The sequence below is a fragment of the Vicugna pacos genome, chromosome 11 (genome assembly GCF_048564905.1).
Source record: "Vicugna pacos chromosome 11, VicPac4, whole genome shotgun sequence".
Lineage (NCBI taxonomy): Eukaryota > Metazoa > Chordata > Mammalia > Artiodactyla > Camelidae > Vicugna > Vicugna pacos.
This window is the reverse complement of record NC_132997.1, coordinates 46,909,248-46,936,128: the sequence shown is the minus strand read 5'-3', so window position 1 is coordinate 46,936,128 and position 26,881 is coordinate 46,909,248. Positions and strand designations below refer to the sequence as shown.

Sequence of the window (26,881 nt, the reverse complement as noted above, 5' to 3'; positions counted from 1 at the left end):
CATTCTTAGCTGGCACCAAAAAACGAAAGTAACCTGAGAAGAAAACCCGAAATTCGAGCTGCTAAGAAACTTTAGCAGTGGTGGGTTGTTTTTTTTTTTCCCCTTTTGGTTTTTTCGGAGCAGGGATGTTGTTGGTGCATGGAAATGTTTAGTGTGGTGTTCAATCTCTGATATTGACATGTACCTATTTGGTTGAAATATAGCGTGTGTCATGGTTAAGAGTCAATCATATTACCGATGTTCAAAAAAGGTTGCAAGGCAGCCCACTCTGAGACCTGGAATTCTTTCCTGTCCATCTCTGCCTACCCGAGTCACCCACAGTACAATATAATTGAAAAAGCATTGACATCTGAGGAAAAGCATGCTGACTGTTTCCTTTCCAGGATTCACATCATGGAAACATCCACTAGCAGATAATGTTGAAATCTGTCAGCCTAATACTTCCTCAATGTAGAGAGGATGTTGAATGGCTCAGTCAGGTCAGGTAGGGCCACAGCAACTGCAGGTGGAGCTCAGGGCCCAGGGACTCAAGGTGCGACAGTGGAGCTGGTTACTAGGGATCCACTCAAAAGTGCAGTTACCCCTTGCACATGCACCCGCCTTCCACATTTCCCACTGACAGATTATGCAAGGGAAAAGCTGGCCCTGCACTTCCTCATTCTCCTCTCTTCCCTCTCCTAGCCCATTCTCCTCTTCTAAAATGACAAGCCTCATTTCTGCTGCCTTGGGAGCCCAGAGTGCCTTTTCCATAGGCTCTGGCTTGTCACCTGTCAACTTGTCTGCCTGCTCACGCAACCGTTTGTGCAACCTCCCCGGGTTGGGAGGCTGGCTTCTCAGCTTTGAAATCTTTTCACCTTCAGTACAGATTTTGCCAAGATACTTTCCCCACTGACTGGTTTCCTTCCCCTGCTTTTTCCTTCCTTACAGACCTGCAGGTGAGACCTGACAGGGCCCAGCATTTGTCTAAGGAGGCTGTATAATCTGTTCTCTCTCAGTGTCAAGTGTAACCTTCCATCAGGCCTCACTGGAGGGGGCTGCACATTGGGGCCACATGTCCTTTTCTCACAGAGACATGGTGCGTGGCACTTGTGCCAGCTTCCTTCAGGATCTGGATGCATCCTAAGCCTTGGTTAGGTGGCCTGTACTGTGTGTTTTTGAATGGTACTTGGTAGAAAGCAGCATATCACAACCCCACAATTTAGATTCTGTCATGCAGCCAAAGTATTTACATTTGTCCTACGTCCTCTTCGTGCTAAAAATAAATAAAAACTACCATTTACTTTAATCTAGAATAAACATTGTTGACAGCAACTAAAGCTGCACATAATGCAATTTATCATGATGAAGAGGTGACCGAAGATTTATATCTTGTTGGTATATTAAAAAATGCATGATTTCACGGGAAGGAATTAGCCTTTGCAGCAGTAATGAAAACAAAATAAAACTGAAGTGATCTAAAAACTACAGACAATAAAATGTGTCATCTAAACTTCACCAGAGGAGTGAAGTCTTCCTGTCACAATTTAGATCTGCAAGATTTTACTCAAGGAAATGTAACCTTGTGAAAATAAATGACTTAGAGTTAGAAGATGTAACTGGTAAAATTTGATATTTGCCGAAAGCTGATTGAGGAATTTAACCTTAATGTAAGAAACTACATGGAAAAGAATCAATCCATTGAAAATAAATTCAATAAAACCAAAGTGAAAATATTAAACATCAAATATGGCTAAACTTTGAATTTGAAAGTTAAGGAATTAAGTTGGCTAAATGTCGTTTGCTCTGAAAGAAAAAGTACCAGTCTGGTTCATGGTTGCATTCATAAGCCTGAAGCCAAAGTGTCCTGGGGATCAACATGGCAGAATTCCAATGTTCACCATTGCAGAACATCAGGGTCCGTGGAGCAGGGTGAGAATACGCCTTACGGGGTTGTTTTGTATAACGAGGGAGAAGAGTTCAAAAGAGTGTGCTGGTTTGAGAGACGAGGGCATCTCCCAGGAGCAGCGTTGTTAAGGAGGTGGTCACTGTAGTATTGAGGGTGGGCGGCGTGCCCACCACCACAGAGAAGATGGAAGGAGCTCTGATGGGTGTTTTGGGGTTTAGCAGGCGTTGCAGGACCACAGCATCCCATTCCACCCCAAGACACAAATTATAAACTGAGGCACTTGCCGGAAGTCACACTCAGCCAGTTTGGGAGGAGAGCCTCCTTTTCTTTGTCCTTTCTACCCTTCTGTGGGTCAGGTGGAGAGCCTCTCCCTGTTTCACTTCTAACCTAAGGCTTCCCAGATGGGTCTGCAAATGAAGAAAAAATACCCCCACCCCCTACTGTGGAACAGGGGCTTTGTCCTCCTTCCACAAAAACTGCTCCCAAGCAAAGCCTTCCCTTAAGACCATTTTAAAATCTCTCCTTTTCATTTTGCTTTAGTATTTAAGTAGCTTACGCTGAAGGAGGATGTTGTGCCGGAGCCTGTAATTCCGCAGGCCCTGCTAAATCCTCTGTGTTATCCACAGCAGAGCTGATAGTACATCACACAGGCTGACCTCAGGGTATTGCTCCAGCCACTTCTCAAGATCATAAAACATGGGTGTTTATTCCTTCCCAGTGCCCAGTTTGCTCAGGACCCGCACATAACAAAGACCAAGGAATGTGCTTTCTGGGGAACGTCCTTTCCCTGCGATGATGTTTACAGCTTTAAGGCTGGATGATAGCGTTCAGTCCACCCCTCTTTCCAGCCAGACGTTGTGCTCGCTTTGTTTCTGTGGGAGAGAAGTGTTCAGTACAGAAACCATATCAGTGCTGAGGAACTGAGGCTGTTGCCTTCTCTTACTTTGCCCTTGAATATTTAATCTGTTCATAGTTTTAAAACATTTCAAATGCCTGTCATCTCAAGAGAGGTTAAAGTATGAGTGTTGAAAGTCGAAATTCATAACTTTGTGGATTTTGTTTAAATTGTGTACAGATAATTTTAATGGTATTAATTAATTTATGTAGTCACCAAATATTTCTTTAACACCTCCTTTGTACTAAGTACTGTTTCAAGCACTAGGTATTAGAAATTGGGAAAGAGTGTGTATTGCAGAGGTGACATGTTAATGGGTATGTGTAGTGTCACATGGAACCTTCCGTAATGGACCAGAAAGACTCTAAATACTCTTGCCTGTCACTGGGCCCACCCACCTCTTCACAACACTGTCATCACTTTCTTCAGAGGCCATGAGGAGTCCAGTTCTTTGCCTTCCTCATACAGACAGGAGAACCAGAGTTTCATAAGGTGCCCTCTGTCCCTCGCCTGTTTTGTAACGCTAATTGAAAGGTTCTGGTCATCACAAACAGATTACAATCTGTTTCTCATTACACGGTTACTCTTATAAACCCTGGTGATATTAGCTTTTAAAACAATGATGACCAAAACTAACATTAATAGTGATAGTAAAATTGATACTTCCTTTACTTCACAAATATGAATTTATTTGCCCAACCTGTACTCCATCATTTAATGTATTTCTGTACTTGCATGAGTAAAGTGTATTACTCGTTCGCAACTAAAAGACGAATGGTAGACCACCTCCTCTGATGTTGAGTCATTAGTTCTGTTGAACATGGAGTGAAGAGACTGGAGCTTACGTCAAAGCTAGGGGGATGCAGGCTAATTAGTGGTAAGCACTTCCCCTTTTTGAGTATGAAATACAGGTTGCAGGAAAGTGAGTGGAAATTCACTCCTTAGGGATGTTGAGGTCCAGCAGAGCTTCCTTTCTGTATATTATGAGAACATGGGCTGGATGGGTTTCAAGAGCTGACTTAGTCCAAATCAGATTTTGATTAAGTGATTGGATCTGCCTCCTACATCAGGCTATAGGGTCCCTGGCATCCTTATCTTCGTAAGAGAAACACTCAGACATGCTCGGTATTTATTTCAGAATTAAGGTGGGCCTCCAAGATATCTGGCCCCTTAACCTGATTTTACAAGTGGGGAAACCAGCCCAGTGAGGGAAAGGTATGTGTACATGGTCACATAACTGTTAGGGGCAGAGTTGGGTTTAAATACACATCTTTCCCCAGCTCCCCTTCTAAATAGATGGTAGGGTGAGGCTATCCAGGAGATCAGGGAGTCCTGAGGTCTTTGCTGTACTCTGCATAAGTATGCAAAGACTTCCTCTCCAGGACACCCAGGATTTTCCTCAGCAGTCTAGTACCGACTGTCTAGTATGTCTAGTATGTCTACATACAGTCTAGTATGCCGTTGGCATAGTGGTGCATCCAAGAAAAGACATTGATTCCCACCCCCTCAGAAGCCCGAAGGTCCTAACTTAACATGCATAATTAGAGCACCCATTCCACTGGGGGAAGCATTTCAAAGATAAAGGATCTCTTTAAGACAGATTCTCCCCAATACCTTTTTTTTTCGTAATTCTAGTTTTAAGAGTTTAAGGTGATGGCAGAGCTGGCTAGTTAAGAAAAATTAGGAGTCTCGTTTGGCAGGAGACTATTTCCCAGGGGACAGGGCACTCTCATTTTTCCAGGCCCTCCCAAGAGAAACCCTTGCCCAGACAGCTCCATGCCGGCCTGATGCACGACAAGCCTGCTTCACTTATTTTGGCCACAGCTAGATATTTTAAGTGAAAACACTACATAGACCATTCAATGTGTTGTTCCCTCTCCGGTCGGTCCCAAGACATTGAGAGTTCCAGGGGAGACAAACAAGACTCTGCACTGCAGGTGTAAAGGGAAACCACCCCCTTCTGAGTCGCACCCAGCCAGTCCCTGAATTCTGGCCTTGAAGCGCCTCCCCATCAAAACGTTCTATGCAAACAAACAGTTCCGTCTGTAATTTGCACAGTGGATGGCAGTGCCCACTATGGCAGAAGAAAGGCCACGGGGAGAGCGGGAGAAAGGGAGAGACACACAGCCACCACCTCACTCCATTTAGAGCAGATCCTATGATTTTACCCATAACCTTCATGGTAAAGTCTGAGGGCTGCACATGGACTAGGCTTTTTTCTTTTTTTCTTCCTTGTCCATGTTATTAATTTATTAAGCACAAAAGCCCCGTTTGGAGGGTAATCACTTCCCGGCTGTGAGCTCAGGTAGGCATCTCCACAGAGGCAACTGCTTGCTTCATTTAAGCAATTGTAGGCGGTCTGAGTTCACAAATTTCAGCCCATTTTAACTGTCACTAGCCAACCCACCTTTCTCCCCAGGGGAGCACCAGCAGCCGGCTTTTTTCATCTTCGGCTGCCAGGCTGTCCCCATGCCGTGCCTTCTTTGGAGGAGCCCGCAGACTGAGAGCCTTCCCCTTTCCGGATTTTATTCAAGGTGACAGCTCCTCACAGGCCAGCGATCTGATCACCTCAAGAAGCCCAGATATCCGGGCGGGGAGGGGAATGTGGGTCTCCTCCTGCAAATTCCCAGTTTAGATTGACTGAGGGTTTCCTTAGCCCCCGCGACCCCCACTCTCTGACAGCACAGGGCTGCCAGGAACTTTGCAATAGCAGCGAGTTTGTGTAATGATGTCTGGGGAGAAAGGTTCTGCAGGAGCCGGCAAAGAAGACCCCAAGTGATAGGGAGTGATGTCAGCTTGCGTTAGAGCCGCAGACAGTGTTCGACTCTCCTTGGCATAATATAGCTCTGGTATCTCTGTCAGCATCTCTGTTTTCTGTCACCACACACAATCCTGGGCCTGTCTGGAGCCCTGACAGTGTCTTTTCAGATCAGGTTATTGCCAGCACAGAGACGAGCTCTGCTCCCCACCACACAGCCCCTGTGTTTGAAGTCGGCCCTCTTGTCATTAATGCACTTGATGTCTATTTAAATCTGAGGGTGAGTGCGGTATCTGTGTTCCCGTCAAGAGATCATTGACAATATTAATACCTCGTGTCCTTGCCTCATTTTCCAAGCTCTGACACTTCGCCACAGTCTCCTGCATTCATCACACAGCCCTCTCTCACCGGGGTGTCTATAAACATTCTTGCTTCCAGGCCCAAAGGAACAGGGCAGGCTTTAAAAAGGACTTTTATCAATGCCGACCAGAAAGAAGGGCTGGGGAATGTGGCTCAGATCTCTTCACTTCCCTCCACCTTCCAGCTCATGTTTAGAAGTATCCAGTCTGCTTCTAGGAGAGCCCTGCTGTCCAGGTTCTGTCTCGGCAAGGTCCCTCTGCAGTTGAGGTTTACCATGAAGAGAGCGCAGAGAAAAGAAATTCAATCCCAAATGAGCTGGAGAGTTTCCCGGAGAGAATGCACCCGCTGGAGGGGTTTTGTTGAGTGTGTGCCTTTCATTCTTTTACTCAAGAGAAAGACTAAGTTCTTTATAATATCTGACAGTCCTATCCATTCCTTTTTATAAAAATTCATGCTGTCCTGGTGCTGTAGAAAGAAATTAACATGCCTTGGCCTCATCCTTGCAGATTCTTGAGAGTTTGTTGGAATCAGTTACGTTTAAGGATTTTCAGAAACTTCAGAGACACTCCCACCCAAGCCTGTAGGGGATGCTGTTCCAGGAATGCAGCCCCAGCACCCAGGCCCACAGACTTGTCCTCCCACTGGTGACGATATTAGCACCACTTCAGGTGCTATGTAATTCAGCAACATAAAGGCAGCGGCTCAGTGCCAATAGCCAAAAGAGTAATTTAGGCCCTGAGAAGGGTCTCAGGGAGGTTTCATCCAAGCACAATGTTTCCAGGCACCAGACCAATACTGAACAGCAGAACTTGGGGGACTGGGGGCCAAGGAGAAAGCACGGCCAAAGGGGAAGAGTGGTCCCCAGTGAATTTGCTCGGGAGGACGTGGCAGGAAGTGGAGGTGATGAGAGCGAGCCCAAGGCCTGTCCGGGGGCCATGGAATGATGTCATTCTTTCCCAATTAATCGACTTGCAGGGATTCTGTGACCCCGGCCATTCCCAGCTTTGTCGCAAGCCATCCAAACCATGGAGCATCTGCCTTTTGTTTAGATGTTTCTAAGAGTCACTTTTAATCCTTGTTGAAGGATGAGATCTAAAGTTCTGTAACAGAGAAACATCTGTACGATCACCAAAATGTATACCATGTAGGACTTCTGATGTGAAGGACCTGTATAATTTCAAGTGCTAATTTATCCAAAATGAACAATAGATGGTAACTGTTGGTTTCACACCCTCAAAGTAATGGGGGGAAAATCATGCATATAGGTAGCTATTTTTACAGACAGATTTGTAGCTGATGAATTTATGGACACTTCTTTTTTTTTTTATGGTTGTGCACACTTCAGAGACTCAAGGACTGTTAGTAATAAGACAGCTCTGTGAAGCTGAGTTTTAAGTCAGTTTTTCTAAAATTAGAAGGGAAAAAAAAACCCAAGGTGGCAAAAAGCAAATTGTTGTTACAAATATTTTCTTGGAAAAACTGTTTTTCCTTAATAATCCTACAGAGCTGTCAAAAAGCTATAGCTGGTGGTTTCTTAAGGATATTTATATTACTTATTGAGTTGATTAAAAGGTTTGACCTTGATCTACTGGCATTGTTTATAGTTAAGTTCTCCTACGATCTCCTTGAATGTCAGGAAGGCTGTATATGGAGCCACAAAATTATTTAAAATAAAACTGAAGATGAAAATGAAATGCAGTCCAGCCTGGGAATATAACTCAGGACCCCTGTAGGAAGAAGCCATTTAATGTCAGAGGCTCCTGTTACTTTCTGTGTGGTTTTTGTCAACACCACCACTCTTCCATAATCATTATGGACTTGATGCTTCTTGGGATTTGGAAGGTTCTCTCTGGAAGTGAACGAAACTGCTTTGTGATAAAGGATTTGAACATAGTCGCATTCTGAGACGATTGTCTTATATCCGTTGTTTGGGCTGGGCCCATCTTTAAACTCTTAATTTCCCATTTTTAGAAACTCTACTAAGAGAACTTGGAGAGAGGGAAATGTTGTGCTTTTTTTTGTGTGTTCTGAGAATTGACCAAACTAGTAATTGGCTAAACATTGTCTAAAATGTAAGAGAGGAATCATGCGGAAAAATTGTTATTCCTAGGAGCCTGTGCTCTGGTGACATTTTATTTGAATGTCAACTCTGAGGACAAGAAAGTAGAGCCCTTCCCTTCTCAGGCTTCGTGCACTTGCCACCACCCGTCAGGTCTGTGAGGGTGTTGCACGTCTGCCTTGCAGCACTTGTACTTTCTTGCCACACTAATTGTGCCGGCTGTAATGATGTGCTTCTTTTTATTTGCAGGTGTCCTGGGAAAGTGTCGCTATGTTTACTACGGGAAAAACTCGGAGGGCAACAGGTTTATCCGAGATGACCAGCTCTGAAGGCAAGTTCTCTATGCCTTAGCCACTGACGTGAAAGGAAAAGGGAAAAGGGAAAGCAGAAATAAAGATAGAGCGAAACAAAACAACAATGGCCCACATTGCCTCTCTGTGGGAAGGCTATGTATGGCTTCAGCTTTTGGTACCTTCTGCTGACTTTGCCAGGCCTGTCAAGATCATCCTTCTGCCTTAGACTGAGTGGTCGCATAGAGATTGACGTGATTGCCCTTAAGCAGGTCTCATCCACCAGGGTGACAGACAGCGGTGGCGAAGCACCAGGGCTGACAGGATGAACACCATGATAGATTGCCTGGTCCCTCTGCTGCTCACAGGGGAGAAAGGTCACACCTGGGGCCTCCCCGAGCATGCTCAGTGGCTGCAGTGAGAGACCGTGTCTTTAGCTTGCCTATTGATGCCATTGTGTTCTGGGTTTGTTTTCAGTGAAACAGTTCCAGTTTAGAGGAAGGCTCTTCTCCCTTATTTCTCTTACATCTTAAATCTCTTGTATTCTGCATAGCGCCCCCTATCCCACCCTCACCACCCTTTAGCATCTTTATCACAGGCAATGCATGTCAGTTTGCAGTTTTTCAGAGAACAGAAGAGGTCAGTTCTTAGCCAGGTCATACATTCATGGCCATACTCCAGTATTGGAGTAAATTGCTTTCCCTAAATCCCTGACTACAAAAGCATGAACTTTATTATATTTTGTTCATTTCTAAATGCACTTCCTACCCTAAATACTAGGAAGTGTCAGGCGTCTTTCCCAACACCAGATTCTGGTTGTACCAGGGACTCTTATTTATTTATTTTTAACCACACACCCTCCCAGCTGTGTCTATGGCCATATTTGTGTGTGGAGCTGGCTTGCTCCTTTGGGTGCTGTTCAAAGGTAGGGAGGTGATAAAAGATAGAGTATAGGTCAGGAAGTTAAGAAGGAAAGGGAAGACTGTAGAAAACACCCACCGGACCAAACAGTTTTTAGGAAAAGGCACAAGCCCTTTGAATTGGGTGTACTTCCCAGGACCTGTCAGTTGTGAAATCCATAGTTTGTTAGGTGTTCTTTGTGCACCTTTGGCTATCTTCCAGCCCTAATGTTACAAGGGGGAAAAAAGCATGGTCATACTGGTTGTGAGGCTAAAATTCCACCGAGAATACTGGTGCACCAGTAGAATCACTCTTAGAAGATGCTTGAAAGGCTTGTTGCTCTTGACACAGTAGCATTTCTTTTTGCTTCTGTTTAGACCAGGTGTTCATTGTCCTGAGTGTCCCAGTATTAGGTTAGTTTGAGGACAGAAAAACCTGAAAGAGAATTCTTCCCAGGTATAGATATCAAAGGACTAGGAAGCTGCTGTGGTAAAAGTCTTCAAGGACTCAGAACCCAAGACACCCAAGAAGAACCTGCCTTCTCATTTGTAGTCCATTTCCACGGCCTCTGGCCTGTTGAATCAGCACAGTCCTTGAATGACTTGTGCTGGGGCTGGCAGGAGTCCCTCCTGTAGATTACGCAACCTCTGGTTATCAGTTATTGAGACAAATTTAGACTAAAATCCTTAAGGCCATTCATAATTAGAGGATATTGAATGTTTGGCTTTATCTCTTAAATCCATTAATAACCAGAGCTGAGTACCTTTTCTCTATTTGCTCTACAAAACAGCACTGGAGGAGTGCTCTGAGTTAGCTGTATTCAGTCCCACACTGGTTCTTTGTTTGGAGGCAGCAGCACATGTTCTGTCCATGGCACATTATGGGCAGCCAGAGTTCTGAGCAAGGGCAGCGAGACTAGTCCAATGTCACATCCAATCTAGCGGCACATATATCCTTGTCTTTATAAAAGGCTTTAACCCTGCCTCAAACAATAAAAAAGCACTTGTGAACTGACCACAGAATTTTTCCATCTTTATTTTTCTTACTTGTTTACTTTTCTTAATGTCAGATCCATTTGTATCACACGCAAGAATGTCTTCTTCCATGTGAGCTTTGGAAGCAAAAAATATTTTTGGAGTGAGTTATTGACCACATTGTTTCCCTCTCTTTGGGTTGTTTATTGTCTTCCAAAATGGTGTAATAACTTTAATTGAGATTAGCTTTAATTATAATTTACGTAAAGGCTATCACTACAGTCTATTCATCTTAATGATAGAATTAGCGTGAGTTTTGTTTCTCTTAAAGAGGGATAATGATAATGAATTACTGTTGGGTTGTGGACAGTTCCACTGTTTGCTAAGCAAGATTTGCTATGCCTAAGTTAGACTCTGGTCTAAATTGGCAGAGGGGGAAGCGTTGTTGCATGCTTATCTTAAATCCGTAGGAATTTCCCAAACCTTGTTTGTCAGAGAAGAGAATTAGAAGGTAATAAATTCAATCCAAACTGAGACATATTTCATACCCCCTTCCACCCCTTGGTCTTTTCTGCTTTTTATCCTGTTCCACTGAGCTTTCTCTTTGGGGATCATGGTGCCAAACCTCCCTGTGTCCTCTCTCCCAGGACACCCATCTGACTTCAATACCCCCTAGGGTCGAGGCTGTCCTGGAGTCCTCTGTTGCCTCAGCAAAGTCAAGGTGGACTGTCTCTTTCCTAAGTAATGTTATTTTATAGAACAGTTTGTTCCTGGGGGAGTAATGTTTTAGGTTGTGGGGAATCCTATTAAAAGTACAACTATTACAATCACTTGCTTTTACTTTTACCAGCCTTGCTCATAAACCCTCCATCTGTTTGTTGCTTTAAATAGAGGAACATTATAAGAGATTATCACTCGGATCAGGCTGCACATCTGAGTGTTGTGCATTTTCACATATTCACGTATACTGAGGAATAAAAGAAAGCAAGCCACACGTTCTGGATGAAAGGATTTTTTGTTTGTTTTTTCCATTTTGTTTTGTCTCTGTCTGTGTGTTTTCCAGCAGAGATGTATCTTGCATGTTTTCAAGGGAAAATGTCTTTCTGGCTGCTTCTAAGAAATAACCTGGCTTTCTTTCTCATCTTTGTTAATATGCAGATCAAAAACAACCCTCAGGGCTCTTTTCATCAAAACAATAACAGTGTTCAGTGGTTGCTCCTCACAGGAGCATTGTAAGTCAGATCTGCGTCACTGCCTGACGCCTCGGGTGGATGACGTGGGGCTGCTGGGACCCTTCCATGTTGTCCATACAGCGCGGCCAATGGACAGCACAGAAGAAGTGTGACATTCACCATCTGCTTTTCTCCATTCTCTTTCCAAGAAGAAGCTTTCACCCAAAAAGGCTGTGAGCATTACTTGATTCTGATCTCTCTAACTTCTCTAAATACCATGATGTAAATTATTGTGACCAAGAACTGGAAAGGGAAGCGAGACCAGAGGGTCACAGAGCATATTATATTGGTTACTTGTTTGCATGACATACAGATCACCAGCCTTTGGTGGAGGACTGTAGGTTACCTCTAGTGCAGCAGCAAACACTGAAGGGATTTAAATATTAGCATATGCTAATTTTTCTCAAGTGATATGGATTGGAGCAATTTAGGACAAGAGAGTTCCCAAAAAGGAAGAGGAATTTCTAAGTATGGAATGTGCCTAGGGGCGAGTTGCTGAAGTCAGGATGATGTCAGTGGTAATAAATCGAATTATGCCAAAGGAGAGCACAAAGCAGAGCTTGGAGCAGAATTAAAGTGTGGATTTTTAGTGGACCGGGATGTAAGGAGCTGAGGGAATAGTGACAAAAGACTGTTTATGCCAATTAGAAGATTTGCTGATGTTTACCACTAGAGTGTGTTGAGTGGTGTTTTCTCCTCGAGAGTAGTGGTGGCACCATTCAGTGCTGGTTTACAAGACGGCCTCAAACAGTGAAACAGTGAGGCAAAGGTGGATGACAGAGCACTGTGGGAGTAAGTGATCATATGTGTGATGGCCACTTGTGGATGAAGGTGACTACTGTTTGTGCCCGATAGTCCACAAAAACCAGCATCCTCAGGTAAGCTCCCTAGTGGGGCTGAAGATGCTGACAGTAGGATTACTGTGTCTGGGAGTAGGTGGTAGATAATAACTCGTAGGAGGAGTAGATAACACCTCAGTGCAACTAGGTCACCTGAATTAGTGGGTAGAATTTTCTGGAAATAATGAATGTTAATATTTTGTCAATCAATTATGTTAAATCAACTTTTTCTTCTCCATATTGGAATAACTCCTTCAATTGTAGAAACTGGGATGAATTTGAAATTCACTGGGGATAATCTCCTTTAGTAACTTTTCAATTTGACTATTTGTAATGAGAGGGACAGAGGTGCCTCTTAGTGGAATTATGGCATCTTGAAATAGGTAAGAGTTAATATATATTATCTGTTTACACAGGTTATGTTTGTTAAATAATCATTTAAAAAATCATAATTCAGTGGTACTATAAAGAAATTACATTTGGAAAAATGTTCAGTTCTTTTGCCCATTTTTTTAATCAGGTTGTTTGGTTTTTTTGATATTCAGTTGTATGAGCTATTTATACATGTTGGGTATTAACCTCTTGTTGGTCATATTTGCAAATATTTTCTCCCATTGTGTAGGTTGTCCTTTTGTCAATACTTTGCTGTGCAGAAGCTTTTAAGTTTTGTTGGGTCCCATTTGTTTATTTTTGCTTTTATTTCCTTTACTTCAGGAGACATATCTAAAAAAATATTACTGTGATTTAGGTTGGTGTTCTGCCTAAGTTTTCCTCTAGGAGTTTTAAAGTAGCTGGTCTTACATTTAGGTCTTTAATCGATTTTTAATTTATTTTTGTATATGGTATTAAAGAATGTTCTACTTTTTTTTTTTACATACAGCTGTTCAGTGTTCTCAGCATTATTTATTGAAGAGACTGTCTTTTCTCCATTGTATGTTCTTGCCCCCTTTGTCATAGATTAATTGACTGTCAGCGTGTGGGTTTATTTCTGGGCTCTCTATTCTATTCCATGATCTATGTGTCTGTTTTTGTGCTGGTACCACAATGTTTTGATTACTGTAGCTTTGTAGTACAGCCTGACGTCAGAGAGCATGATTCCCCCATCTCTGTTCTTTCTCAAGATTGTTTTGGCTATTTGGGGTCTTCTGTGTTGTAATACAAATCTTAAAATTATTTGTTCTAGTTTTATTAAAAATCCTCTTGCTATTTTGATAGTGATTGCATTGATTCTGTAGAATGCCTTGAGCAATATGGTCACCTTAACAATATTCATGCTTCCAATCCATGAACACAGCATATCTTTCCATCTGTTTGTGTCATCTTCAGTTTCTTTCATTAATGTCTTACAGTTTTCCATGGACAGATCTTTTACCTCCTTAGATAGGTTTATTCCTAGGTATTTATTCTTTAGATGTGATTGTAAATGGGATTGTTTCCTTAATTTTTCTTTCTGATATTTCATTGTTAGTGTGTAGAAATGCAACAGATTTCTATGTATTAATTTTGTATCCTGCAGCATTACCAAATTCATTGATGAGTGCTAGTAGTTTTCTGGTGGTGGTGTGTTTAGGATTTTTTTTATCTGTAGTATCATGTCATCTTCAAACAGTGACAGTTTTACTTCTTCCTTTCCAATCTAGATTCCTTTTATTTCTTTTTATTGCTTTGATTTTTAATGTTATTACTATCTAACTGAATCTTCCATGAAAAAATGTACTCTAACTTCTACCATATTATTTTAAGTTTTTCAGTCTATTATTTTGTTAGAAAAGTTTTTCTGGGCTTATTAAAACTTAAAACAGTAACAGTGACAGATAAGAAATCTTCTAAGATATTTTAACTGATGACTTGACTTATCAGAAAGAGTTACCAAGTCCTTCTAAATAGCCTGAAATATCTGTGTGACTGTGGGTGTGTGGGGGGGTGTGTGATTGTAGGATCTGAGTAGAGAACTCCTATGACAGATGTTGTAAATGATTTTCCAACTTTTTTGTGAACTCTGGAATAAGTCAGCTTTTACTCCTTTTACCGTGTTACATAGAAAAATGTACCTGTTTCATACCTAATTAATATATACTTTGTGTCTGTCTTTCACATGAATTAATGACCTAGTTTTCATGACTTGCCTAGGCTCTGGAAAAATAGTGTTACGATGTTTTTGCTTTTCCCCCCTTCTAGACCTTTGAAACCTAATTTGAACATAACAAGATTATGGTTCAGAGAATAACAGCAATTTTGTTTTGATTAGATAATATCTTTGATACCTAAGGGAAAATAGGTACATGAGTTATTTCAGAAAGTTAATAAATAAAACCAAGTTGCATTCATAGACTATCTGTATTTCCCTATATATGTACATTCCTTGCCAAGATCCATACTTCCCTGTTTGCATATAAAGGCAGTATTTCAAAAAATGACTCCTTTATCTGCAGAGCTATAGCATGTAATCCACATTCTGTAGCCACACTGATTGTCTCTATGTTGTCTCAAACATACTCATGACTGTCTCAAACATACTCATGACTGTCTCAAACATAATCAATGTAGGGGCATGCTTCAAAATGGAATACTTTTCTCCCCTCGTCTTTTAAAACTTTACTTTGTATACCCACTGAGAATGATCCACTTTCAAAGGATCACATTACAGTGTAAAAGGTTTAGACTTAATATTTCCATATATTCCTTGAAGGTCTAAGAATATGATGATAGAGGTTACTATCACAAGAAAAGTCGGTGTAGATATCTGCACAAATTAGATTTAAGTACTGCCTAGCAAATTACAGTTAACTGAAAAAAATAAAATCTCAACTCCAATTTATTAGCCAGGCTTATAGGTTTACACTTCTGAATATTTGCATATATAATATTGATATAGGATATTGACTTATATTAAGATGGATATTGCAACCCTCTTTTGGCAGCTCAGTCTGTGGACCACTTTTATTGGGCCCAATTTTATTACAGGCTTCTTGGCTCTGTTTTATTCATGGACATATATGCATATGTATATGTGATTAAAACATATGCATGTTATAAATGTATACCTTGTTTTTCCTGGAATTATTTTATGATATAAATATTTAATCAAGTGCAATAGCCATTTTATTAAAATGTAGTAGTCAAGAAACTAGATAAAACATATATGGAGGACACTTGTAAGTGCAAAGTGGCTCTAATTAATTAAAAAACTAACATTTGCATGTACTTCTCTTTTTTTCCCACCCGTACTGGGTCACTGATTTCTCAAGAAATACTTTCTAAATAATTCCATGGTTCAGGTTGTCCTCTCAGGTTTTGAAACTGTCTTTAAAAACCATGCTAGTCTATGTTTGTAATAATGCACTTTGGGATGCGCTCACTCCACAAATAATTTCTGGACCCCTTCAGTATGTGAGAAATTAGAAATTCAAGAGTAAGCAGAGGATGCCTTACTCCTGGACAACTTCTATCTGGAGGAGATTGATGCACACACAAATAATCACTATATGCTGAAATAATCACTGTATGTGATAGGCACAAAATTAGAGATTACACCAAAGAGCTACATGAATTAAGGCCCAGAGATGATAGTGAGAAGTTAATTCCAAATGTAACTATAATCCAACTGTGTCTACAGTTAACATCTTGATCCTAGCTGCCATCATTTCTTACCTGAATCATTCATCCTTGCTATGTCCTTACCAGTCTCCTGATTCTACTCTTGCCTTCCTACAGCCTATTCTTGGCAGGGAGGCCAGTGCAATTCTTTAAAAAATACACTAAATCATGTCCTTTGGCTTCCCTGCCTACTTCCCACCACTGATTTCCTATCCCACTTGGAGTAGAAGCCAGAGTTTTTACAAGACCTTACATGGGCCTTATATGATCTGCTCTAGAGAAATCAGTGTCCCCATAGCCGTGACAGCGAGGCAAAAATAACTGCAAATGTCATTTCCCACCACTCTCCCCTCTCTCTGTTGCAGCCACACTGGGCAGTACTAGGCTTTGTACTTGCCATTCAAATCTTTGCTCAAGTGCCACCTCATCAGAGAGGCCTTCTGGGACCACTCTATCTGAAGTAGCACCCTGGCCCCCATCACACTCCACTTACCTTGTTTTGTTCTCCTCTGCTGTGCTTGGCACCACTTGACATACATTTATTGGGGGTGTATTTTTTTGTCCAAACGAAGGGAAGGACTTGCTTTGGTCTGAGGCTAAAGGGTGCCTTGCATGTACAGGCACTCAATAAAATTATTTTATGAATGAACGAAAGAATGGTTGCAGTTTACAGAGGCCCATCAGGCTGTGTTTACAGACATATTATTGCATATTAAACAGGATGAGTCTCATCAAAGGGATTTTCCCCTGAACATTTTCCACTCCTTGTCTTTAACCTAGATCAAGCAAACTACTTTATTCCATCTCAGAGCAATGTACAACGTGGAGGCATGAAGCATCGGCAATGGAGATGGGTTAACAACGAAGCAGGAAAGGAAAGTGAATGTCAGGAAACAGAATGACAAGACGTTTGCACAGCTGGACCTTGGGTGGACTTGAGATGCACATCAGCTGTGTAGGGCCCTCTCGAGTCATACCCCATGCAGCCAGCAGGCTGTGCAGATTTAGTTGTGGACACACGTGTGTGTCCTGGATCAGAGACTGTATGTGCGGAAGTGGAAGTTTTTCTCTTTTCTTATATACCATTACAGTAACAAAATATATACAAAGCAAGATTTAAAGAGAAATTGAAAGACAGGGTAGTAATTTTTATAAAACTAATGCTTCTCAGATATTATTAAATTAATAGTTTATCCAACATGAATGGAACTAACTTATTTTAACTTTGTAATGTAGCCTCAAAACTTTCTCAAAAGTTTGGATAGGTGACTGTAAAATAATGAGATATTTTTCCTGTCAGGAATAGGGTACAGCATTTATGACTCTGGTTAAGTAATGGTCATTATCACTTACACAAATGACATAAAGACTTTTTACATGTATTAATTAATTTAATTACATAACAACCCCATCAGGTCGGTGCTCTCATCCGCATTTTAATAATAAGGAAAGTAAGGCCCTGAAAGGCTCAATACTGTGGACTGGGTCACGTACAGGTAGTAGTTGCCGATTCCAGGATGTTAGTTAACTCTGGTTCTCTGGGTCCAGAGTCCATGCTCTTCGCTGCTGCAATGTTTTGTGAAAGGCATTCTCTTACTTTGTAAAATTCATGTTTTTCTGATGATGGAGATATTGCTTAAAACTGTTTTGAAACTCTTTTAGAACAAATTTTAGAACTTTTACAAATCATTCATAAGATGAGGCTAAGTGAGAACAAAAAGAAAAACAGCATTCCATAATTCTATGACTCACTTCATTCTCTGGGATAAAAATTTTTTTAAAGCACACTATAAATAAATCCAGGTTACCTTCAAGTGAAAAATACTTTGTATAATGTAAAATTTTTGAAGACTTTGTATGAACACGTGGCATAATGTCTTGAAAGAACTAATTGTCTAGAAATCTCACATCCTGATTTCCGCTTTAGGTCAGGCAATCATTTGTTGTGTTTAAAGTCTGGGAAAACTCCATCTTAGCAGATGGTTGTGAGTGCTGCCCCAGAACCAAAAGGCCCAGGTTCTCTTTCTGCTCTGTTCCCCCTTTGCTCCTCTGGCTGATCTTCACTTCCTGTGCCAGGTAAAGGAGGAAGTAGAAACTGTCCAAAGGCAGCTGAAGCCAACACCATTGGAGATAGAGGGGATCACCCATGTCTCTCCAAACTTGGAATTTAGTGATTTTGTGAGATATGCTGTACATGAAAGTACTTTGCAAAATGAAGTGTTACTGGAGTATAAATAATTACATGATAAACTGAAAACTCTGAAGGCATTTTCAAAAAGGAAGTTTGGGAAATGTTTTAGGTGATCAGTTTCACTCTTGGAGTCAAGGCATAGTCTCTCAAGTTGACTACTTTGGAACAGACTGAAGAACGATGTTTACATCATTCCTAGAGTGGGGATGCTAAAATCTGTCACCATTTTATAGCTGAGTTTCATACACTTATTTGTATACTGCTTTAGTGTTGGGTAGACTTCATGGGTGGTATTTTTCATGTGTCATATCTTCCCTTGGTAATAATCACTTATGGCTTTGCACTTACTTTATGTAGTCACCATAATTAGAAGGAATGAATTTAACATTTTTTCTAGTTTCTGTTTATTCACCAAAGCTGAATAAACTAGGGTGAGGCAAGCCAGGCACTCACCTTGGGTACAAATGTAAGTGGGCACCAAAACTCTCAGTAATCAAAATAAATAATACTTTAATGCAAGATCTTTAAAAAAATTAGTATAAAACATTTCATGATGAACAAGACATTACATGTTCAATAAAAACGTTTCCTTTTGCCCAGGCTCCAGTTTGGCTCTGCACAGCACTGTATTAACCTATTCTGTTTTATCCTTAGCGCATCAAAGCCAACAAACACACTTTCTATGTCCCATGCCCTGTGCTTAAGTAGATGCTTATAATCTAGACCAGCATGTTTTCTATGTAATCACTCAGAAATTCTCCTTTCCCTTCTTGCTTCCCATGTGTTTTATCTGTTCTTGTGTCTCTGACTCTATATTCCTTGCTGTATGTCTGACTTAGTGCCACTTCTAATTTTGACCATTAATTCTAGTTTAGTTTTACTAATTTTCCAGACATTCTTCCTGGCCTGACTCTTCTACCTTGGGTCTTGACACTTCTATCCAGACCTTTACTTGCCTTAATCCTTTGATGTCCGCAGTTGCCTTGGATAACACATTTCATTTCAGACCACTGTAACCCCAACCCTGGCTTGGTCACACCCCTTGGGGAAGATTGAGGGAAATTTGGACATCACTTATTTAATGTATATTTTAAAATCCTTAGTCCTGTCAACACTTAACACTGGTTTAATTTACAGCTAAAAATTCTAAACTGTGGTTTGTAACTGGTATCATTACTGCAAGCTAAATGTTATCTGTGATGGTTTCTCTTACGTTTACATTTTCCCCATTTAGCTATTAAAAGCAATCCCCAGTGGTTTTTCAGTTCTCATGAAAGTTGTTTTCCTCTTCTACACAGTTTGGCAGAAACTGAGAAAAACTATGGGCTTTTGTTTGTCAGTGTCTGTATGTGAGAATGAACACCACATTTGCCTGTTCCCTCCTAATTATAAAGCACTATTTCTCCCCACCTAAGGAGTACTGAGAACTAGTGTATGTATGTATGTACATAAATGTGGGTATGTGTATTATATACATAATTCCTTCTCTTTATATTAGTGGTTCCATATGCAATGTTCTACACCCTCTTTCTTTTCTACTTAACATCCCTAAGGAACAAAATGGATGATGTCAATGTTATGTGTCAACTTTACTGATACAGTTGCCCAGGTTATATCTAGATGTCTCTGTAAAGCTGTTTCTGGATGAGATTAACATGTGAATTGGTGGACTCAGTAAAGCACATTTCCCTTCCCAATGTGGGTGGGTATCATCCAATCCATTGAGGGCCTGAATAGCGCAAAAGGTAGAGGAAGGAGGAATTTGCCCCTTTGTTTCTACCTCACTGCTTGAACTGGACATCTCATATCTTCTTGTGCCCTTGGATTGAGATTTACACCATTGGTTCTTCTGGTTCTCAGACCTTCAGATTTGGGTTGAGTTTCATCACCTGCTTTCTTAGGTCTCCAGTTCACAGATGGCAAGTTTTGGATTTTTCAGGCTCCATAGTCACATTAACCAATTCTGTATAAGAAATATTGACTGTGTGTCTCTGGAGAACCCTAACTAATACGGATGGTATATTACTGCTAAAAGAGATGCTAAATCAAAAATATATGATCATGAATGCATATATATCTATTAATATATACCTTCACATATATAAAAAGTAACTGATATAACAATGTGGAGAGGAAGAAAAACAAGCATTTTGAGTTGGAAATTTGTAGGTATTCATTAGTCAGAATGTTTCAAGTCTTAGTAAAGTTTTAAGCTTTAATGACTCTAGGAGTTTAAATGCTCCACAGTTACAAATACATCATTTGACAGTATAATTATTTACATTGCTCTTCTGCTTCTTTATTTTTGTGGATTTGAAAAGCAGTTTTTAAATTTTAACTTATTTGGATGCCATAGTTTCTGATGACACTTTCTCAGACAGTGTCTCAGCGGAGGAAACCTCTTGCTTGCCAACTTAGGTCACCTGCTCTTGTCTCCATTAGACTTTTCCTCATGGGGTCATGTTCAAACTGTCCATCATGTATTCATCAAAACCTCCTTCTCTGGAGGATTGTGAAGCCAGAACTATAAATGCAATTTTATCTCTGAGTGGCTGCTGAGGAGAGATTTCATGAAGTTTGAAAGTTGACTTGAGTGATGTGTAGCACAAGGCAGCAGTTACACTGAATTTTAAAAAGAAACATATCAAATTTTAAAATAGTGATAGTTAACTTTTCAGAGCTTATAACTGTAAGTTAGTAGCATATGCACTTCTGTGAAACGATTAAAGCTTAACACTGCATGAAGACTCTTGGGATTGCCTGAGACTCTTGGGACTCCCTGAATAATCTAGATAGGAAAACTTGGCTTTAAGGTGTTTACAGATAGTCTTTCGTGAGTCTTTGGTTTAGCTTTTTAATGTTATTGTCTTTTGATGTGATCAGATGTCTTAATATCTATAAAATTTATCTATGGGAGAAGCACTGGGGCTCTGATATGTCTGGGGTAATTCTTCAAAGCCTTGAACTCATGAAGTTATTCTGTATTTTCTTATAAAAGCTGTCAAGTTTTTTCTTGCCTATTTAGGTGTCCAGTCCATCCAGAATTTCCCGTGTGGTGGTGTGATGCAGGGATAGTAGACTTTGATTACATGGCTGGCTCATTGTTCCACTTTGAATTTTCTCTCCTTTTGGGGGCCATCTCTGACACTGCCAAATTTGTGTAGATACTTGGAATTATTTCAGGGTCCTCTGAAATATTATTCAATGTGTGTAATAACCCTTTCTTATGCCAGTATTACCCTATTCTAATTGCTATCGCTGTATGATTTTTCCCCTTTCCTCCTTTCTTCCATCCATTTTATTGAGGTATGATTTACATACAGTGAAATGATAAATGACTTCATCATAAGTTTAGAGTTCACTGAATTGTGCCAGACACATTCACTTGTGTAATCACAGTGACATTCAAGATATAAAACATTCCCATTACCCCTAAAAATTCCCTTACTCTCCTTTACAGCCAGAACCACCAACCCTACTCATTAATTCATTTATTTTTGTCACTAGAGTTTTCCTTTTTCATGTACTTCATATAAATGGAGTCGTATAGCATATACTTATTCTGTGTCTGGATTCATTTGCTCAGTACTGTATTTGGGTTTGTGTGTGTGTGTGTGTGTGTATACATTTTATTGAAGTATAGTAAGTTTACAATGTTGTGTCAATTTCTGGTGTACAGCATAATGCTTCAGTCATACATGAACATACATAAATTTGTTTCCATATTCTTTTTCACTATAAGTTACTGCAAGATATTGAATATGGTTCCATGTGCTATACAGTATAAACTTGTTGTTTATCTATTTTATATACATTAGTTAGTATCTGCAAATCTTGAACTCCCAATTTATCCCTTCCCACCCACTCTCCCCACTGGCCGGTAACCATAAGTTTGTTCTCTATGTCTGTGAATCTATTTCTGTTTTGTAAATAAGTTCATTTGTCTTTTTTTTTTTTTTAAGATTCCATATATGAGTGATATCGTATGGTATTTTTCTTTCTCTTTCTTGCTTACTTCACTTAGAAAGACAATCTCCAGGTCCATCCATGTTGCTGCAAATGGCATTATTTTATTCTTTTTATGCCTGAATAATATTCCATTGTATAAATGTATCACAGCTTCTTTATCCAGTTATCTGTCAGTGAACATTGAGGTTGTTTCCATGTCTTGGCTATTGTGAATAGTGGTGCTCTGAACATTGGGGTTCTTTCTGAATTAAGGTTCCCTCTGGATATATGTCCAGAAGTATATTTGTGATAGTATATAACATCAACAATATAGTAAAGAACTATATTGTTGTTTTTTATTACTGAATGGTATTCCAGTGTATGAAGATACCACAGTTTGTTTCTCCATTTTCCTTTCTGGACACATGCCTTTTATCAAATTTGGAGATTTTTTTTTCTTATTCTTTTATTGTAGTAAAATATACATAATATAAAATTCACCATTTTCAGGTGTATACATCAGTGGCATTAAGTACATTCATAATGTTGTACAATCCTCGTCACTCTATTTACAGAACTTTTTACTATCCTATGCAGAAATCCCAAACCTGTTAAACAATAGCTCCCTAGTTCTTCTTTCCCCAGCCCCTAGTTGCTTTATTATCTTTCCTGTCTCTATGAATTTGCTTATTCTACATACCTCATAGAAGTGGAGTCATTACTATGTTTATCCTTTTACGTCTGGCTTGTTTCACTTAGCGTAATATTTTCAAGATTCATCCATATTGCAGCATGTATTAGAATTCCATTCCTTTTAACAGATAATATTCCATTGTATATATATATCACATTTTGTTTATCTATTCATATTGATGGACATGTGCATTGCTGCAATGTTTTGGATATTGAGCATGATACTGCTATGCACATGGATGTACAAGTATATGTTTCAGTCCCTGCTTTATTCTGTTGAATATATAGAGGTAGTGGTAGAATGACGGAATTATAAGGTGATTCTATTATTTAACTTTTTGAGCATCTGCCATACTATATTTTCACAGCAATTGTACCATGTCCATCCAATACATAAGGGTTCCAATTACCAGGTCTTTTCCTTGTTTGTTTGTTTTTGTTTTATAATATCCATTGTAGTGATGTCAAGTGGTATCTCATTGTGGTTTTAATTTGTATTTCCCTTATTACTCGTGATGCTGAGCATCTTTTCACGTGCTTGTTGACCATCTGAATATCCTCTTTGAAAAATGTTTATCAAGTCCTTTGCCAATTTTTGATTCAGCTTGTTTTTTTATTGAGTTGTAGGAGTTCTTTATATATTCTGGATATATATCAGATATGATTATCATCTGTTATCAGATATATGATTTGCAGATATCTTCTCCCACTCTGTGGGTTGCCTTTTCACTCTCTTGATAATGTCCTTTGTTTCACAAAAGTTTAAATTTTGGTGAAGTCCAATTTATCTATTTTCGTCATTGCCTTTGGTGTCATATACAAGAAAGCATTGCCAAATTCAGTATTTTGAAGATTTCTCCCTAATGTTTCCTTCTAGAATTTTATAATTTTAGCTCTTTGTTTCAGTCTTTGTTACATTTTTGGTTAATTTTTGTATATAATGTGGAGTAAAGATCCAACTTCATTCCTTTGCATGTAGATACATCCAGTTGTCCTAGCACAATTTGGGGAGGGGGGAACAAACTCTGAAAGAACTTGTCATCCTTGTTGAGACTCACCTGACTATACATGCGAGGGTTTATTTCCGGGCCTTCTGTTCTGTTTTGTTGCTGTAGATGTCTATTTTTATGCCATTACCAAACTGGTTGATTACTGTAGTTTGAGATATTTTGAAGAGTGCTGCTATGAACCCTCTTGATCCTGCCTTTTTCTAAAGATAGAGAGAGAGAGAGAGAAATAACTTTAACTTTCAGTAAACACTTAGCTGGGTAATTGCTGGGTTATGTGCTCAGAGTATGTTTAGCTTCATTTAAAACTTACAAATTATTTCCAAAGAAGCTGTACCATTTCACACTCCCAACAGCAATGTGTGAAAATTCAGTTACTCCACATGTAAGCCAGCATTTAGTGTTACCAGTCTTTTGACATTTCAGCCATTGTATTTCAAATGTAGTGTTATAGGATTGTGATTTTACTTGCATTTCCCTGATGATTAGTAATTTTGAGCATGTTTTCATTTACTTGTTGGACATTCATAGATCTTCTTTTTTGAGAAAGTGAGTTTCCACTTCATTATTCATTATTTTCCATTCTTTGTTATTTTCTCCCTTCAGTTACCTTTAGTTACTTCTCTCTTACTAGGCTGATAATGTGGGAACTTTAGATAATTGATTTTTAAATTGTCTTCTTTTCTAGTCAAACTTAGCAATATATTTCTTTCTAAATACTGTTTTGGCTTCCCTCTCACATTTTGATATGTAGTGATTTTTATGTCATTCCTTTAAAAATATTTAATACTGTTCTTTGTGATGTCTTCTTTGATTTACGGATTATTTAGAAGTGCCCTGTTTAACTTCCAAATATTTGAGTATTTTCCAAATTATTTTTGGTGTTTATTTCCTATTAAATGTGTGTGTATGTATGAGAAAATGTACTCTGTGTGACCTTGATCCTTCAAGTTTTTGAGCTTAGCATATAGTCCAGCTTGGTGGATGTTGTGTACGCACTTGAAAAGAATGTGTCTACCGCTGTTGTTAATATATTATCCTAGAGAAGTTAACTAATACAAGTTGGCTTGTATTTTTGTTCAAGTCCTTTATGTCCTTACTGAATCTATACGTACATTTTCATTAATTACTAAGAGATGTATGATCAACTATAATTACAAATTTTTCTATATATTCTTTTAGTCTGTAAACTTTTAAATATTGTAAAGCTCTGTTATTAGGTGCTGTTTACTCATTTAGAATTTATTAATATACTCTTGATGTATTTGTTTTTTTAATTTTGTGTTCTGTCTTATTTCAGATTATATTCCTCATCCTGAAATCTGCTTTGTTATTAATATCATTCTTTAGTATTAGTATGATTTATGTTTTTCCATCCTTTTAACTTGTGTTTTTGTATTTAAAATTATTTTCTGATTCATAGCACATTGTTGCCGCTTGCTTTTTAAAAAGTTGAACAATCTCTGCCTTCTAATGGAGTGTCTAGGTAAGTTACATATAATGGAATTATCAGTATATTTGTTTTTAATTCTACCGTCTGGCTATTTTCTTTCTATTTGTACGATTTGTTCTCTGACCCTGTGTTATCTTTTCCTTCTTACTGATTAATTTAGCAGTTTACGTATTCCTGTTGACCTTTTTTTGGCTTGGTTGTTCTAGGGTTCACAGTATGTCTGTAACTAGTATTTGCTTCCCATGCAGTGTACTGCCTTACAGCAGAGACTTCCATTCCCTCCTCCTGTCCTTTCTGCTGTTACTGTACATATTTATAAAATGCATAATGCACTTTTATTTCTATTAAACTGCCAGTTATCTTTTGAATACATGCTTAAAAGATTTACACACATATATTTCTAATTCCCATATTTGCTATTTCCAGTGTTCTTCATTCCTTCTGTAAATATGAGTTTCCAGTGTTCTTTGTGTCTTTGTGTCAATCTGAGTTTCCATTTGGAGACATTATTCTTTAGCGTGAAAAACTTCCTTTAACATTTCTTACAGTGTGGTTTTGCTTGTGATAAACTTTCTCAGCTCTTGCTTGTTTAGAAATGGCCTTATTTCACCTTCATTTCTGAAGGATATTTTTACTGGATATGGAGTTGTAGGTTGACACTTTTTCCCTTCAGTGCATTAAATATGTCATTTCACTGCATTCTGTCTAGCATCATTTCTGATCTGCGGTCATTCTTATCTCATTTCTGTGTATACAGTGTGGCTTTTTTTCCTGACAGCTTTTAAGATTTTTTACCACTGGTTTTTAGCAATTTGATTATGATGTGCTACGGTGAAGTTTCTTTTCATTTATTCTTTTTGGGGTTTGTTGAGCTCCTCAAATCTGTGAGTTTATAATTTTCATCAAAATTGGAAAATTTTAGCTATTTTTTTAACTTTTAGAAATTTATTTTTTCCAGATTTTCCTTCCTCTACTCCTTTTTTAAAAACTTACTTTCTACTTGGTTTATTACGTGTCGTTCATGGGACGCAATTTGCCTGGTTGTTGTACTGACTGAAACTCACTAAGGTTTTTTCTTTGTATGTAATTTCCCTCTTCTCTTTCTCCTCTTCCTTTTCCTTCTTGTCTTCTTTTTCCTCTTCTTCTTGATATTTGTTTGCCAAGATCACACCTGATGCTCTATGCATCAAGTATCTCTACTGGGCAGTTCCAAATTGGCCTTTGCTAGGAACCCGTGGGTATTACCATTTCTAGAGCAGGTATTATGTTTATTTTCTGCTAATAATTCTTTACCTAGGAGTGAAGTGCAGATTTGAGCTACACATCTCCCACTGCACAGAGCTGGGTTTCCAGTTGTGTGTGAATGAATCTTTTACCACATATTGTTCAAAGCAGTTGGTTGGATCCCATGTCATGCAGTTTCAGGCTCAGAGCCTTCTTAGGAGCCCAAGTTCAGTTCATTGTGCTTAAGGGCTTGGATTCTAAAACCTCCTCTTCTTGGCATTGATGCTTAGATCCTACATGCCTGTGGGCCATATGCTTTTTGTTTTCACACTCAGCTTTGGCTTTGAGTTTTGGGGGTTTTGTTTTTTGTTTTTGAAAGATATTCTTTCTTATCTTCAAGCACCAGTGTGTGTGTGTGTGTGTGTGTGTTCCAACACTTTATGTTTGCATTGGTGAGAGTTTCTCTCATGAGCTATGTTAACTGAAACTTTTACATGTTTTTATTCTTAAATATGAATGGAAAATCAAGAATCTCTAAATATTTGAAGAAAAAAGTGTAACATAAGATTGATTCTA

The 26,881-nt window shown here is 39.2% G+C and overlaps 1 protein-coding gene across 6 annotated transcripts in view; it reads left to right on the top strand.

Annotated features, from left to right (window-relative positions):
• LRMDA (leucine rich melanocyte differentiation associated) overlaps positions 1–26,881 on the top strand; it is a 1,104,406-nt gene that overhangs the window by 956,660 nt on the left and 120,865 nt on the right. For 5 of the 6 annotated variants that reach the window (XM_072971251.1, XM_072971254.1, XM_072971255.1 and 2 more), the window contains one exon: positions 8,207–8,288. In XM_072971251.1, the coding sequence (XP_072827352.1) occupies positions 8,207–8,286 (80 nt within the window). In that variant the 3' untranslated portion in view covers positions 8,287–8,288. Of the gene's footprint in view, positions 1–8,206; positions 8,365–26,881 lie in introns of those variants that run through there. The other variant, XM_072971253.1, reaches the window with a different exon arrangement.